The 17850-nt window shown below is 41.7% G+C and overlaps 1 protein-coding gene across 2 annotated transcripts in view; it reads right to left on the minus strand.

Moving 5' to 3' along the window:
- PCNX3 (pecanex 3) overlaps positions 1-17850 on the minus strand; it is a 2517385-nt gene that overhangs the window by 1081045 nt on the left and 1418490 nt on the right. For both annotated transcript variants that reach the window (XM_044060478.1, XM_044060477.1), the window contains exon 17: positions 6511-6620. In XM_044060478.1, the coding sequence (XP_043916413.1) occupies positions 6511-6620 (110 nt within the window). The remainder of the gene's footprint in view (positions 1-6510; positions 6621-17850) is intronic.

The following is a 17850-nucleotide window of genomic DNA, read 5'->3' on the forward strand; positions in this document are numbered from 1 at the left end:
AAATCCACTTGTCTTTGTGATGTAAATAAGGTTAATTTTCCGCCTAATGGAGCTGATATTTGTTGTAGGCGGATGTAGAGTTAAGTCACTGTGATTGTGCTGTTGTAGTGGTAGTGGCTGAGTCTGTGGATTGGTTTCTGCCTCTCCTTTGGGATCTTGTGGAGTCAGGAAAGGACCAATTTTTGGCAGGCCAGTTCCTGCTAAACCTTGGGGCTGAACCTGCAAGAAATCTTTAACCGCTTGAACAGATTTTGCCTTTTCTTCCATTTTCTTCATTACCTGCTGGGCAGGTGTACCAAACAAACTGGTCTTATCCATAGGAGCATCTAATAACTTAGCTTTAACATGATCCTGTTCCTTCAGCCATGCATGTCTTCTTATCACTGTGCCAGTCATGGCTGATATAAATTTTAAGGAATGGTTACTAACCTGTTGTATGTTATTTACCATTTCTAATACATATTTCTTATCTATAGAGTCATCAGAGGATAGTTTTTTAGTTTATAGTTAACTGATCAAGCATAAACTCTTGGTATTGTATCATGTGAAACTGACAGTTTAAAGCTCTAGCTGAGAGAGTAGCTGAGGTATAAACTTTTTTGCCCCATCTGTCTAAAGACCTGGCTTCCCTTTCAGAAGGAATAGGGTTTTTTGCTGTGGTCAAGGTGATGATGCATGTCTGGTACCCTGTAAAATCTGTCTGGTTTGGCAAGCAGACATCATTAATTCTTCTGGTGGAGAAGCAGCTGGAATGGATTCTTCAGCATCTGAGTCTTCATAATTGGAGAAAGGAGCCTCTGGCTGGTCTGTAATATCTGAGTCATCTGGGGCTGAGAGGCCCTGTCTGGGTGAGATTGAGATCTGATTTAGTAGACTTGGCTGCTTTAGCCCTGGCAAAGGCCTTAATGGACATGGCTGCAGGAGGGATGGTGTCTGATAAGCAGGAACCTCAGAAGTAGTCAAAGATTCAGCTGTGCTTTGATCAGTGTTATGACTGCAGATGCATCCATGAAGGACATCTGATAGTGCATGGAGCCTGCCCTGAAGCATAGGTACTTCCTGCAAGATTCCCTTATTGGAATGTGCAGGTAAGCTTCTTTTAAGTCTAAGGTTGCTAACCAGGCATCTTTGCCTAGCATAGGAAGCAGCTGTTGAAGTGTTAGCATCTTGAATTTTGGGATTACAAGAAAGGTGTTCAGAATAGAGAGGTCCAGGACAGGACGCCAGGAGCTGTCTTTTCTGGGTACCAGGAAAAGTCTTCAATAAAAACCTTGTCCCCTTTGTTCTGCTTTGTCTTGCAGGTAACTGGGCCTTTGTTGCCATCTTTTTGAAATAAGTAGTCAGTTGCCTTTGTTTGACTGGCATGAGGTAGGCCATCTGGGCAGTTGTATTCAAGCTTGTACCCAGGAATGTTATCTTTTGAGAGGGTACAAGATGTGATTTCTTTTCATTTACTGTGTACCCTAGGCATGTTAGAAGCCTTTTCACAAACACCAGATGTTGAAGAAGAATGTCCTTGTTCTCTGCTTGAATGAGACAGTCGTCCAAGTAAGGATATATTTGAATACCTTTTTGTCTACAGAATGCAATTACTGGTGCCAGGCACTTCGTGAAGACCCTGGGTGCAGTAGATAAGCCAAAGGGCAGTGCAGAGAATTGGTAATGCATTGAACCAGCCTTGAATCTGAGGTATCTTCTGCACGATTGTCTTATTGGGACATGCAGGTATGCCTCTTTTAGGTCTAATGTCACTAGCCAAGCATTCTTGCTCAGCATGGGCAGAAGCTGCTGCAAGGTCAGCATTTTGAATTTTGGGATATCCAGGTATGTGTTCAAAATAGATAGGTCCATTATTGGCCGCCAGGCCTTGTCCTTTCTGGGTACCAAGAACCGTCTTGAATAAAACCCTTGTCCTTGCTCCTGTTCTGGTACTGGCTGAATGGCCCCATGTCCATGAGGGACGTAACCTGTTTCTGTGCCTCTGCCCATTGATTTTTTGGCAGATCTGGCCAACCGTTTGCCCTTGGCAGAGTATGGAAATAGAATCTATAACCCTGTGACACTATATTTAGAACCCACTTGTCCTGGGTTATTATTTGCCAATTTTGAGCAAAAAGTGCTAATCTTCCCCCTAAGGGTGCTGCCAGAAGATAAGTGCTTGGAGAAGGCAGAGGAAAGTCATTGGGACTGTTTTCTGTAGGTTTGCGCTGTATCTCCTCCAGAATTGGAAGTAGAAGAGCCCCATTGCTTTGACCTGTATGAATCTTGTGCCTGGTATCTGGAACCCCTAGGGCATCTGGATTTGCCTCTTTGAGCTCTTTCTGACACAGGAAAGGAACAATTTTTTGTTGGCCGGTGTCTACTGAATCTAGGTGACTGCACTTGTAAGACGTCTTTAACAGTTTGCATAGACTTTGGTTTGTCTTCCATTTTCTTTAATACCTCTTCTGCCTTAACACCAAACAAAGTATCATGCTGTAAAGGTGCATCTAGTAATTTAGCTTTAACATGATCAGGCAGATTTTGTTCCTTTAACCAGGCATGCCTCCTAATCACAGATCCCGTAACTGCGGCCCTGCAGGAGGCCTCCAAAGAATCAAAACCACATTGCAAAGTATGCTTTCCAACTTGTTCAGCTGCATGCAATAAATCCTGCATTTCTTTATTTTCTGCACATTCAGAATTTAACATCATTTTCTGTTTCAGCAATCCCATAACATGTTGTTGATATTTGAGCATATGAAACTGACAATTTAAGGCCCTAATTGCCAAGGTTGCAGATGTGTAAACCTTTTTTCCCCATCTATCCAGTGCCCTTGAATCTCTGTCAGAGGGTGTAGGATTTTTTGCTGTTGAGGCCTTAACTCCCTTTGGACCCTGTGAAATAGTCTCTGGATCAGCAGCAGGGTTTCTAAATAAAAAATTGTGAGAGTCAGGGACCCTGTAATATCTGTCGGGCTTACTGGGAGCTGGAGGTAAGGAGTCCAGGGTCTAACTAGACTCCGAAAACACATCATCCACTATGTCTAACACAGGGGTATGGCTAAAGGCCTGTGCTGGGGTAGAAGGAGGAAATCTCCGAGCCTTTTCTTAGATTCTGAGAAGTCTTGGCTTTCCCAGTGAAAATGCTCCCTCAAAGTATGCAAAGTTTCCCCAAATGAATAATCCTCAGGTGGAGATGCAGAAGGAATAGATTCCTCTGCATCAGAATCCTCATAGGGGGGTAAAGAATATTCCTGATCAGAAGAGGAATCAGAAGAAATGGAAACCTGATCTGAAGATTCATAATTTGTTTCTTGCCTAGGCCTCTTATCAGGAGGGGGATGGAAACCCCTGATCAAGGTAATCAGGTCTTCAGCCATTTTGATCATCTGTTTTTTGGGCATAGAGACCTGTACACGTGGCTCATGAGTAGGTTTCTTTGTTTTAGAAGATGCTTTAGTCTTTGTCTTTGCAGCTGTCGTCGGTTTAATGTAAAAATTCTGAGGTCTGAGTACACCCTCAGAAGCCGGTACCTGCTCAGTGGCTCCGGACCCATCTGAGGGATTAGCGACCGTGGGTCCAATACTCTGAGTATCTAGCAGCATGGCCGACTCCACGTGGGAGTCAGTAGCGGCCTGCGACTCTAAAGTAGCGGGAGTCAGGGGCTGAGAAAGCGCCTCACTGAGGACCGGCAAACCGGCAACTGGCTTATGAGAAGCTTCGTCGTCAGTTTTGGACATCGGATGTTTGTCCTTTTCTTTGTGTTTTTTATGAACTCCGGTAGGCGGATTACTATCCGACGACATTTTTGGATAAATAAACCTGCTTCCAAAATACTTTAAATCAAAATTATACCAACGCTTAATAGTGCGTTGGTTAAATCTAGCACAAAACAGACAACCAGTAACGTTGTGATCAGGGCCTAGGCAAGGAATACAGTATAAATGGAAATCCTTAAGAGATATTTGCTTCCCACAAGTAATACAATTATTAACTTTTTCTGACATCAGTCTGGAGCAAGAAAAAAGTTTCCCCAACGGGGTACTTAGCTTTAGTGAAGACTTCGGTTCTGAAACTCAAACATGAATATTTCAGAAGTCGGCCGACCAGCACTTGCGAAATGCTTCTGCTTCGGGCACCGCGCGGCAAGAAAAAGACTGAGGGAAATGGCGTCGGCTGCTTGTTTTATACCCCTGATGATCTGATGTAATGGAAGAAGAGACAGCAACTGACGCAGGACCCAAGACTTTGGAATTCAGGCTGACTGAGGGCAACCTGCCAGCAGATTACCCAAATGTAATGACTGCAACAGTGAAACACGAAGAACATCTAGAGAATAAATGAAAGTACAAGAAAGGGCTCAGACTTAGCCTAGCTCTGTGGTACAACAGATTAAAGCCCTGACTAGGATCGAGGGGGCCCGAGTTCGAACAGGGACATGGTTGCTGGAATTGCGCAGGAAAGGGTGGGACTGAGTAATTTTCACCTCATATCTCATCTTGGGGGGGGGGAGATAGTGGCTTCTCATTGGCTGTCTACTTGCATTAAAGTGGAGTCTAGCAGGACAACAATGGCTCTCTGTTCCAGAAAGACATAGGCTTAGACTTCCAAACTGACAATGGCATCCAACATATGAACGTACATGTTACAAAAAGCGCAAACCGGTGGAGGGTGTATAATTAGGGTTGCCACCTTTTCAAATGCCCAAAGTGGGACATTTTTTGTAAGAAAGTGCAATTTTGCAGGACAGACACACCCACGGGGAGTGCAAAGGACAGAACTTCACTGTTTTTGTCCAAATAAAAGCTTATTCTTGTAGCATATGAGTTGCTTATGCTGTTTCATATAACATTTAGGTGTTTCAGATACAAAATAACTGTTTTATGCAACTATTAAAGAAAATTTTTTAAATATTTTTTGCCTTAAAATCTCTGGACATTTGCCATTTTTTAGATTTTTTCTCAGGACAAAACGTCTCAAAGTGGGACTGTCCCTTGCAAAGAGGGACAGGTGGTAACCCTATGTATAATGCCTCTGTGGTGACAAAAGATACTCACATCAGCCAACAAGAGGTAGTGTTTGGGCCACAACATAAGCCCCCCTCATGTCTGCCTGCGTAACAGCTGCACCATGAAGTGACCTCTCAATCCAGTGATAAGAGAAATAAATGGGAAATTTCAGCAGCTTTATGGTTGGCTGGCATAGAGGTAAAAAAAAGTGTTATATGGATTCTTATCACTTCACTGAAAGACCATTTCACTGAGACCAAATCACCTAAAGTTAATTTCACCTAAAACTCATTTCACTGACGAGCAGTTCTGTAAGGCAAGTCAAAGGTATATGTCCTTTTCCCCACTGTAGTGCGATCCTGGTGTTAGTATATATAGTTGGGGGGTGTGGGGGCTGGGTTTTTGGGGGGTGTAGCCCCCCACTTAATTTGGTTTTCTGTTCTCTGGTCCTGTTTTACATTATTTGGTAAAACCCAACTAGGTGGGGGGCTATGGCCCCCCCACACCCCCTAACTATACATACTAACACCAGGATCACACTACAGTGGGGAAAAGGACATACACCTTTGACTTGCCTTAGAGTACTACTTGTCAGTGAAATGAGTTTTAGGTGAAATGAACTTTAGGTGATTTGGTCTCAGCGAAATGGGTGTCAGTGAAACGGTCTTTCAGTGAAGTGATACAAATCTATATATATATATATATATATATAGAGAGAGAGAGAGAGAGAGAGAGATGTGCGTGCGCGCACACACACGCACCCAGACTTATTTTCACAAGCCTTCTCAAGAAAAACATGTCAAAGCATAGCTATATTCAACTTTAAAAATAACTAGAAAGTGCTACAGTGACCCATCACTCATGGTTACCAATTTCTGTTTATAAAACAACAAAACTGACTTGCCTGAACAGCTAGAATAATGCTGACCCTCTCTCAAACTGTTTAAAGATTCTAGAAGCAGAGCCCCAGATGGAATGGACTAAGCTTTAAGTATTATGCATACTGCTAACTAAAAGCCATCTGGCTGTATTCTCATTACTGCTCATAGAAATGTAATCAGCCAAAGGGTTGTCACTTAGTATTATGTTGCAGCAGCAGCAAGCAGCATCCTACTCAGTGACAGCAGAAATTCTAATAGCAGGAGAAAAAAATGAGATTCCCTTGCACTTAAATCATTTTCAGGAAAAATACTTTAACCTCTACAAAAAGATTACATTAATTACAGGCACTTAGATGAAAAGCAGGTTCAATCTAAATAAAAAAGCATGTGCTGCCTACAAACAGAAACAGAAAAGCAAGGGTATGACAAACAGCACTGATGTCTTCTATAGCAAGACAGTGTCCATGTGATATTAGAGCAAATGCTGCAAACAATGTCTGTAAACGGATGCTCCTGCACTGATTTAAGCCTAATATGGCACAGAACTGTCAGCCAGATGAATCCACTAATTAAAGAGACACCTTCACAAAAAATGACAAACCAAAATAATTAAACAGAATATAGGTGAGTATACATACCAGAGCACTGTGGGGTCACTACTCTGACGACTAAGGTGATAGGATAAGGCAACCAGAAGTCCACAAAACACAGAAAATAGGATTGGTGTCTGCTGGGCAGCCCAAGTGTGCTATAAAGAAAATGGAAAAAAGCATTTAAAATTGAGAAACACATTATGTGAATGTAAAATTATCAAAGTTCAGTGAATCTGCAATAACCAGTGCAATGTACCACTACAGTCTATTAACATCTCAGCTTACCATACAGTACTGCTTACATAAACTCAAAACACATATGACCACTCTGATTATGATCACCCAAAAAAAAATAAAATTAAGGGCTTGGAAGTAACTTCCCTGGAACCTAACCACTAATCAGCTCAAGGAGAGGTATACAGAGAGGGACTGATGCTCTGACTGGAGGTGGGGTTGCAGCATGAATGGACCCTTGAGAAAGGCTTTACAAGACTTATGACAGGTTACAGAATGGGAATCAAAGACTTGGTGGAACCTAGAACTAGTGGCTTGACAGCTAAAAACATAGAACTTGGGGAAAATAGGTTTGAAGGAAAGAGAAACCTTGCAAATAGATGTATTGAACGGGGTCAATCCCCTGAGCATCTGCTCAAGCTGCAAAACACCTCCACTTTTTTCTGTATACTTTATATGCAGATTCTTTTGGGGAGTGAAAAGAGTATAAACCAACCCTTGACATATGGAAGGGTCTCTGGCCATTACTGGAACTGCAGAAACAATGAAGTTAGTTTGAGACTGAGTAGATGCAGGTGAGGTTACCTGGATGGGTGAGAAAGAAGATCCTCTCTGGAGTCCAATCACCACATGGCTCCCTAATGTAAGGCCTGTGTGTCAAATTTTAGGCTCCAATGTCATTGTGTAAGTATAACTCTCTCTATTAATGGACACCAAGTCCTGCACCAGTATGGGGCAATAAGGATCACCATGATTTTATATCTTTTTGCCTTCTGTATGAACTCTGACATAAGGGGAAGAGAAAGCATAAAGAAGCCTGGTCAGTGACTGCCTCACCAAAGAGTCTCTTGAGGATCGCCTCTTTAGGGAGATTAGGGCAAAATAATTTCTTCACTTGGTATTGGCTGGAAAGGAAAGAGATCACAACAAGGATAGCCCCTGTCACCCTGTTTACTACTGTCAAGTTTTCCAAGTTTTTCAAGTTTTCCATTTGGATGGAAATCACCCCCCTAGAGGCAAAACATTCATGCAGTTCCTGCAGTGCCAGTAGAACCATCCTCACCTCCAGTGTAGAAAATTGTGTGTATTGTACCTAGTCAGCCACTGTAGGTAGATAGCACATGCATACAAGTTATTGAGTACTTGCAAGATCAGTGCCATTTTGTATAGTTAGAGTGAATGCAGGCGTGAATGTAGATGCCCATGCGGGTGTGTTTGACGTAATGAGTCAGTCAGTTACTTAAATATCTGTTCCAGTTGTAGCGCCTGTGTTTATGTACAATAAACTTGAACCTCTCATTTGATGCACGAGACATGCAACATGGGTGTCAGAATGGGATCCGAAGCTGAAGCAACCCGCAAACCATGAGGCATGCAGTTAGAAGTAGAGGAATATACAGGAGCTAACTCGCCAACAGATCAGTAGTTATTCATAGGTAGGTACTAGGCTATCGGCCCAAGGGCCTACGTAAGCCTAGCCAGCAAGGTTCCATAGCTTACGCCACCCAAGAAAGTTATTTTCCTGTGCCACTGTCCAGCAGAGACACAGAAGTGATCCCCAGGGTGTATTTCCTATTTCCCATCCACTCATTAAAATTTTTCTTGAAGAGTGCTAATGAAGAACTTTGCTAGACATAGATGGGTAGCTTGTTCCAGAGTATAGGAAGTCTCTGGGACAGGAATCTATCCATCCAGCGTGTCCTGTTTATTGTGGTGACAAGGTATAGGTCCCTAGAGCATGTAGCTCAGAGGGATTGGGATTTCTTTAGGTGTAGCATGTCCAATAGCTGTGGGTTTGACATAGCTTTATATGTTAGGCAGAGATCACCTTGGAGTAGGCGTTATGCTACGGAGTAAAGCTGGAGTTTTTTGAAGCGGTCAGTGTAGGGCATTTGTTTGAGGCCAGTAATCCTCTTTGTGAGGTACATCTGTGGCCTTTCCAGCTGCTGCAGATGTCTTGTGAGGTACATTCCAAAAGGGGCATTGTACTCTATAATGGGTCAAAGGTACAAAATGCGTTTAAAATTATGTTTCAGTCACCGAATAAGTGGCAAAGCATTCAAAATATGCAAAATAATTACCGAGCTAAACTAAATGTCCGAAATTCTAACATACTGATAAAAGTATTTGAAATAAATAGAAAATGTATAAAAGGGATAAAACAACTGCATTTTTTCACAATGTACTACTTTTCACATCAACTGAAACTTTTCGAGGTATCTGAAGTGTCCGGAGTGTTGGCAGTGTTAAAGTGAAGCCTTTTCAGACAGACTGTTGTATATCTGGGCATAATTACAAGTACCTGGTCTATGCTTATATTTAAGCATATTTTGTTGTTATGGCAGAGGGACTTTGGAAACTTTCACGACTGGTGTTTGATGATAATAGTGCTGAGAATTGGCGAGTATTTGAGCAAGAATATGATTTTTTTCATACAGGTTGCATTTTCTGAGAAAGACCCACATACAAAAGCATTCATACTTCTTAATTTAACTGTCTCGGAAGCCATTGAGACGGAATGTTCATTTGTGTATGTAGGGGAGGGAGAGAACTGCCATATTGTGATACAGTCTGCAACACGGGAAGATCCTGAGTGCTTAAAACATAAATTTGGAGAAATGTGTAACCCTCAAATGAATATTACAATGGAAAGGCACACATTTTACACAAGAAATCAAAAGCCTGATGAAACTACAGCAGCGTATATTATCGTCTTAAGAAATAAAACAAAAACATGCAAATTTGGTGATCTGAGAGATGAGTTGATAAAAGACAGGCTTGTGTGTGGTGTTAATAATGATGCAATGCCAAATACTTTGCTGTGAGACAGTAATTTAACATTGAGCAAAGCCAGTGAGATTTGTCAAATATATCAGATTACAGAAAAGCATATGAATATGCTTACAAATGACAAAAATGTGCATGCAGTGTTCGCCAGAACGAATGTTGATAGTGTACAACATAAAGCTAGGATAAAAAAGAAATATAAACCAAAGGGTATGGCAGTACACAACTTTAACTATAAACGGAATGGGGCCACAACACCCAACCTTATTTTCAATTGTCATAATTGTGGAGGCAGTTATGAACCTAAACGAGAAAAGTGCTTAGCTTTTTGTCAGCAGTGTCATAAATGTAAAAAGTGGAATAATTTCAAAAGGTGGAATAATTTCAAAAGGCTTTCCAAGGCTAAAATGGCACATACTTTTAGTAAAAGATAGCATCTGAAGAAGCAAGTAGATCAGACAGACAACTGTGAGAAAACTTTCTATGTTGATGGTGTCTCTGTGATTGATGAAACAGTTAACACAGTACATTATCGATTGTCAGCAAGAAGTGAAATATTTTGTACTGTTCAGATTAAGGGAAAACCTATAGAGCTTAAAGTAGACACTGCATCCAAGTGCGACATTTTATCAGCACAAATGTTTGCTGAAGTAAGAGCTGGTGAAAAACCTGATTCATCAAATTGTGCAAAACTAGTTGCTTATGGTGGTAAGGAGATTTCAAACTGATGGCGCAGTAGTTCTCACATGCCATTCTGCTAGGAATGGCTATGACTTGCAGTGTTACACAGTCAAAAGATACGTGCAGTCACTGTTAGGCATCAATGACAGTTTCAGAATGGAACTGATTTAATAAAGAGGTCCACCATATAAGTGTTAACAATGACGATAGTTTTACACAGATTATTTTTAGAGACTATGCCAATATTTTCACATACGAGCTTGGCAAACATTCAGTCACATATTCCATGAAGTTAAACAATGAAGTAAGCCTAGCTGTCAGACCAGCAAGGAAGATTCCTGTCGCAATGCAAAGCAAAGTCAAAGCAGAACAGACATGATCGACAGACCACGATGCTTTGCCAGAGATGGTCTGCACCTGTCGCCCCTGGGATTCAGGTTACTGCCTAAGGCTCTTGCCACCCCTAAAGTGCCTTTTTAGGCAAAGTTCAAAGGACAAAACCACCACCGTAACAGGTACAAGCATGCAAAATCTGAAGGCAATGCTACTCAATGCTAGAAGTCTAAACCTCAAAATGCACACTCTCGAGGCACTCCTAAAAATGGAGAACATCGATATCTGTGCAGTAACTGAGACCTGGTTCAAGGCTCAAGAGAGCACCCCTGCAATACCAGGCTACAATTCTTACCACACTTTTCGGCCACCAAACCAGGATCGAAACACTAAAGGTGGAGGAGTGTCCATATTCACCAAGGATATTCACACCACCAGGCTAGTTGCCAACACAATGCGTCTGAAATTCTCCAGGAGCAACTAACACTAGGGTAAGACTGCAATCCAAATTGTAGCTTGTTACAGATCCCCCATCATGCCCCAATATTCTCACTACACCTTTCTAAACATACTGGAAAATATTAAGATACAACCAAACACCCTAATACTGGGTGATTTCAACTACCCTGCCATTAACTGGGAAATCTACTAGTGTACCAACAACACATTTGCCCAATGGTTCTTGGAATTCACAAATTCCAATGCCCTGGATCAACTAATCCATAGTTCCACAAGGGGCTCCAATATCCTAGACTTGGTGATTACCAACACAGGAAATCGATGCTCCACACCTATGGTCACCCTCTCGTTGGTCAGGTCAGACCATAAGCTAATCACCCTTAACATCTACATCCCACCCCCACTCCCCAGTAAGGAAACCTCCATAAAAAACTTTGCCAAAGCCAACTTCATGCTACTCAAGTCAGAAGTGACAAACTTCATGATACCCATGCAGACAGGAACTGAAAGTTCGACTGTGAGTCCTACACTAAGGCACTGTACGAGCACATCGACTCATGCATGAATTGTGCCATCCCAAATAGAACCAAGATGCTCTCCTCCAAAAAAAGGAAGCCAATCTGGTGGCCCCCTGCCATAAACAAACTTTACAACAAAAGGAAGAAACTGTTGCAGAAAAGAGGAAAATCCCAAGATACAAAATATTCCCTTACCAGCCTCAGTAAGAAGCTGAGATCCCTCGCAAAATCCTCCAAAGCTAGTTACGAAAATAAAATTGCCAAAGATTCCAAAGACAACCACAAGGCATTCTAGAACTATGTCAAGAATCTAAATGGCAATGCTCAGATCTGCTCTGAGCTACAACATAATGGCATTAAATATACTGACCCCAAGGATACTGCCACTATCCTGGCAGATCGATTCAGTGCCAATTTCACCCCCCTTTCACCCCCTAAATGGCCCATCTCAATACCGGAAGATTGCCAAATTCTGGTAATAATGGCCACACAGGTAAAAAACGCACTCGCCAAAGCTAAGAATACAGCATCCATGGGACCAGATGACATCCCGAGCTGTGTACTACACGAACTACAAAATGAACTGGCACCTCACCTAAGTGTCATGTTTAATCATACCCTCACCTCAGGCTTCGTGCCCACTGAGTGGCGCACAGCTACAGTTATCCCACTCCACAAGTGGGGAATCCACCTTGGATCCTGGGAACTACCGCCCCATCAGTCTGACCAGCCTGATCTGCAAGGCCATGGAACGCATCATTGTGGAACTTATAAACAAAGATATTAGCAACCTTCAAACACTAGACCCAACCCAGTTTGGGTTCGTGAAGGGCCGATCTTGTCATCTGAATCTGACTGACTTCTTCGAATCAGTCTCCAGAGCCGTGGATGACGGTAAGGCAGTCCACACAGCCTATCTGGACCTCGCCAAGGCCTTTGACTCCATCCCCCACTCTGGAATCATAGATAAACTTACTAAGCTGGACATTAATCCCTACATCACTCGATGGGTTGGCAACTGGCTTACTGACAGAACCCACACTGTAAAAGTAGCTGACTCCAAATCGAGCTCCAGACAAGTGGAGTACCTCAGGGTTCAGTCCTGGAACCGCTCTTGTTTGGCATCTACTTCTCTGAAGTACAGGCCAACACTAAGGGACTCTGGCTAACAAAAATTGCAGATGACTGCAAACTGGGAGCCATTACTGAATCCCCAAATGAAGTTGATACTCTACAAAAGGGCCTTAGAGAAATAGATGCATGGTGCCAGAGCCATGGGCTCAAGCTCAGTGCCAAGAAATGTATAGTTATCCCCTTTGGGAAAAAAAACATGTACCCGTGAATTACCACATAGGTAGCAGTACACTAAACACCGAAAGTGTGATAAGAGAATTAGGGACACAGGTGGACAGTGGTCTCACCTTCAATAACCACATCGCCACAACAGTCAGGAAATCCTTCTATGTGGCACACCTTATCACTAAGGGCTTTTCATCCAGAAAAAAGGATGTCACTGTCCCACTGTACTCATCCCTCATTAGACCCATTATAGAATACAACACCCCATTTGGTATGTACCTCTCAAGACATCTGCAACACCTGGAAAAGCCGCAGAAATAAAACACTAAAAAAATCACAGGCCTAAAGCAGATGCCCTATGCTGACCACCTTAAAAACCTACAACTATACTCTGTCACATAAAATCTACTCAGAGGCGATCTCTGCTTAACATACAAGGCCATGTCAAACCCAGAGCTGTTGGACATGCTACACTTAAAGAAATCCCAATCCCTCAGAGCCACACGCTCCAGAGATCTAAACCTTGTCATCACAATAAACAAAACATGCTGGAGGGACAGGTTCCTGACCCAGAGACTCCCCAGACTCTGGAATAGACTGCCCATACATGTCAAGCACAGCGCCTCCTTGGCCCTCTTCAAAAGGAACCTTGATGATTGGATGGGAGAAAGGAAATTCACCCCAGGGATCACGTCAGTTGCCCTGCTAGACAGGGGTCCAGGGAAGTAAATAGTGTGGGAAGAAATATCCAGGGAAATATTATGGCTAGGCTTGTACAGGCCCAAGGGCCGACAGCCTAGTACCAACCTATAAACCTATGAAAAAATGGTGAATTTAGGTGTCCTTACTCCAGTAAAGGAACCGAATGAATGGGTATCCTCCATGGTTATAGCTCATAAGAAAAGCTCAGATGATACCTAAATATGCATTGATCCAAGAGACTTACAGCACTGAAATGTCCTAATCACCCAATGGGCACAGTAGTAGTAGCCAGTCTAATGCCAAATGGCACTGTTTTTTCAGTCTTAGATGCAAAAAGTTCCTTTTGGCAAATTTCGTTGGATCACAAATCTTCATTGTTAACCACTTTCAGTACACCACTTGGAAGATACAGATTCTTGAGAATGCCATTTGGAATAAATTCTGCCAGTGAAATATTTCAACGTGCAATGGAACACATTTTTTCTAGTTATCCATGTGCTATTACAGTCGACGACATTATTGTAGGAGGCAATAGTGAAGATGAAAATAATAGAAATCTCAAGAGATTTCTAGACAGTACTTGTGAAGTAAATCTAACTGAATCCTCAAAATGCAAGTTCAAACTGAAAGAAGTTACTTATGTGGATCATTTGTTTATCAGTTCTGGCTTACAACCAGATCCGTTTAAGCAAGCAGCCATTCTTGACATGCCAGCTCCAGAAAATGTCACATCTTTACAATGTTTTCTTGGTATGGTCAACTATTTAGGAAAGTTCATCCCAGACCTGAGTGAGCTTTCATCACCGTTACGTGAGTTAACACACAAATGTAAACTGGTCCTGGTTGGAACAACATCAAAGAGCGTTTGACATTCTGAAACAGAAAATTGCCAGTCCACCCACAATGAGATATTAAGATGTTCATATACCTGTAACTCTTTCATGTGATGCTTCACATATGCCCTTGGTGCAGCATGTCTTCAAGAAGGCATACCAGTAGCATATGGATCCAAAACTTTAACCCAAACTGAAATGCAGTATGCACAAACTGAAAGAGCTTCTGGCAGTAGTGTTCACATGTTCGAAGTTCAATGATTATATTTATGGAAAACCTATTCAAATAGAGACTGATCACCAACCTCTAGTGGCAATTCTGAAAAAGCCAATACATACAGTCTCAGCACACCTGGAACGCATGATGTTAAAATTGCAAAAGTACAATTTCAATATAGTCTACACTAAAGGCAACTAGCTCTACCTTGCTGATGCTTTGTTGACAGCACCCAGAAAACAACAGAATAGCATGACAGTGAGAAAGCAGACTGTGAAGTCATGGAAGTCAGAATTTTTCCTCATCACATCTTGATGAACTCAGAAATCACATAGCCTCAGACCTAATTCTCCCGAAGCTGCAAAACTTTATCAGTCAAGGAAGCCAGCATGACAAACTAATCTACAGACTGGCATACAGAAGTATTTTCCTTACAAAGATGCATCATCATTAAAGGTTCTAAAGTGGTAATTCCTACAACATTACAAGAATATCAAAATTTTGTATCGTGGTCACCCAGGTACTGATCCAAACAAAAGAAGGGCAAGAGGTATACTACTTTGGTCTTCTATGTCAAAAGATGTTCATTTTGCAATAGTACTAAATCACACCAACAAAAAGAACCACTTCAGCTAAGCTGGATTCCTGAATTACCAAGGTCAACGGTTGCTACTCATATTTTCCAATTATCTGATCAACACTACTTACTGTTAGTAGACTCAGGTACTGATCCAAACAAAAGAAGGGCAAGAGGTATACTACTTTGGTCTTCTATGTCAAAAGATGTTCATTTTGCAATAGTACTAAATCACACCAACAAAAAGAACCACTTCAGCTAAGCTGGATTCCTGAATTACCAAGGTCAACGGTTGCTACTCATATTTTCCAATTATCTGATCAACACTACTTACTGTTAGTAGACTCTTACTCACGTTGGTTTGAAACTGACCTTCTTCCTAACTTAATGTCTAGCACTGTCATTACGAAACTGAAGAGACATTTTTCTATCCATGGTAGTTCGCACAAAGTCATTTTAGACACTGGTGCACAGTTTACAAGTCAGCAGTTCAAGAAATTTAATGACTCTTGGGACTTGGTCCATGTTACTAGTAGTCCTGAGTATCCACAGTCCAATGGATTAGCCGAGTACGCAGTTCAAAGTGTGAAACATTTGTTGGAGAAATCCGATTAGCCAAGTACGCAGTTCAAAGTGTGAAACATTTGTTGGAGAAATCCAAAAGAGATGGTACCGATGTTTTTCTTAACTTAACTCAATCTCAGAAACATTCCTTGAGATACCTTGCGTGGTTCACCTGCTCAGAGATGAATGTCCTGACAGACAATAACAACTTTGCCAATCAGTAAACAACTGTTAGTACCAAATATAAAGAACAATACAATGGTCAAGGCTCAAATTTTGAGAAAACGCCAGTCACAAAAGTTGTACTATGATAAGTCCAGCAAACCTCTTAGACCATTAAGACAAGAACTTGTGAGAATGCAAAATCTACAGGATATGACCGACTGCTGTTAAAAACCTTTGTGAAGAACTGAGATCCTATATCATACATTCTGAGGGAACAGATTTCAGAAGGAATCAAAGACACATTACCAGTCTCCAAACCACTGACTCAGCAGATTGCCTATGCCAGAGACTATTTCACAGACTGACTCAACACTTGTTCAAATTCCAGAGGACAGTGTACTTCAAGTAATCCTGATGTAATCCCCGAAGTTCCAATTGTAAAAGAATCCCCACAGAATGTCCCTGTTACTAATACCCAGTCAAAGTTTTTATGTGACTAGAACAGGTAGAATTTCCAAACCCATTTCAAGATATACAGAGAACTCGACTTGAATTCATTTGTTGCTATATGTTGATGTGATATCTAGCTTGTTAAGACTATCTTGTTCTCCTGTGGTATTTTGAACAAATCAAAGAGGAGGATATAGATCTGTGTGTGTATTATATGTATTTACCACTGTAGCTAGACAGCATGTGCATACAAGTTACTGAGCACGTGCAAGATCAGTACCATTTTGTACAGTCAGAGTGAATGCAGGCATGAATAGAGATGCACATGCGAGTGTGTTTGAAGTAACAAGTCAGTCAAGTTAGCTTAAATATCTGTTCTAGTTACAGCTACTGATGTGTTTATGTACAATAAACAACTTAAACCCATCACAGTGCCTGCGTGTCTCATTTGATACACGAGACATGCGACATCCAAGACACTGACATGCTGACTGGCCACCTGCTCTGACCATGCACTTTGGACCCTGCCCTTCTGATGATGTTTAACCCATCTCAAAGAGGGGGCATCCATGGTAACTACTGCTGATGGTGAGGGTAACAAAAAATACCTCCCCTGCGATGACAGCTGGGAGGTCAACTACCAATGAAGCTGGTTCCTGCAAAGACTGGTGGATTCAGATGGGTAATGACAATGAGTCCTTTAGCTGTGACCACTGTACTCTGAGCAAGGCCTGCAAGACTCATATGGAGATGAACTATTAGGACAGAAGATCCCATTAACTTTTAGAACAAGAGCTGCAAGAGGAGATGGGAATTAGGGTAGATTCTGAACTACAAGTATTAAATACTGAAATCTTTCTGGAGGTAAACATAAGGTGCAGGAGCTGGTTTCCATGTGACAGAGAGAGAGAGAGCTGTACTTGCACAATGACACTGCAGCCTAAAGTTCAACACACAGCCAGACATCAGGTTCTCAAAACCATGCATAATAACACCCATCTCACATAGCACACAACACATAATAAAACACATGCCTAGGCACTTAAAAGCAATCTTCCTAAACGACAAAGATTGTCTAGACCACCCACTGGCAAAGCTACTTATTTATTTACTTTTGTTTACCGGGATAGTCCGAATGGGCAGAAACCCATTTTCAGCGGAGGCCCGGAGAGAAAGGCTCCACACCAAACAAAAGCATAACTAGCAAAATTTTAACAAGCTTAAAAACAGATAAACAATTTTAACAAAACATAAGTTTACAATATATCATCACTGAATGGCAAGCAATATGCAAACAGTAAATTCACAATGAGCAAGAGAGATCAGACAGAGTACTAATTTTGCATCTGGAGCATACTCATAAAATGGGAATTATACTTAAAAAATAAATAGAGAAAACAGGGTAGTAAGAGAATGGGAGTTAGCAGAGTAGTTAAAAGGAATAAAGTGGAAAGGTAGTACGGGAGATAGGGATACTAGTGATTAAGTTTAGAATATAACAGTTTGTAGGTAAGGAATGTACTTTGCCTGGATTGGTACATGAGCAAAGCCAATTTTTGCTGGGGA

The sequence above is a fragment of the Protopterus annectens genome, chromosome 2.part0 (assembly GCF_019279795.1).
Source record: "Protopterus annectens isolate FY-2018-M chromosome 2.part0, PAN1.0, whole genome shotgun sequence".
NCBI lineage: Eukaryota > Metazoa > Chordata > Ceratodontiformes > Protopteridae > Protopterus > Protopterus annectens.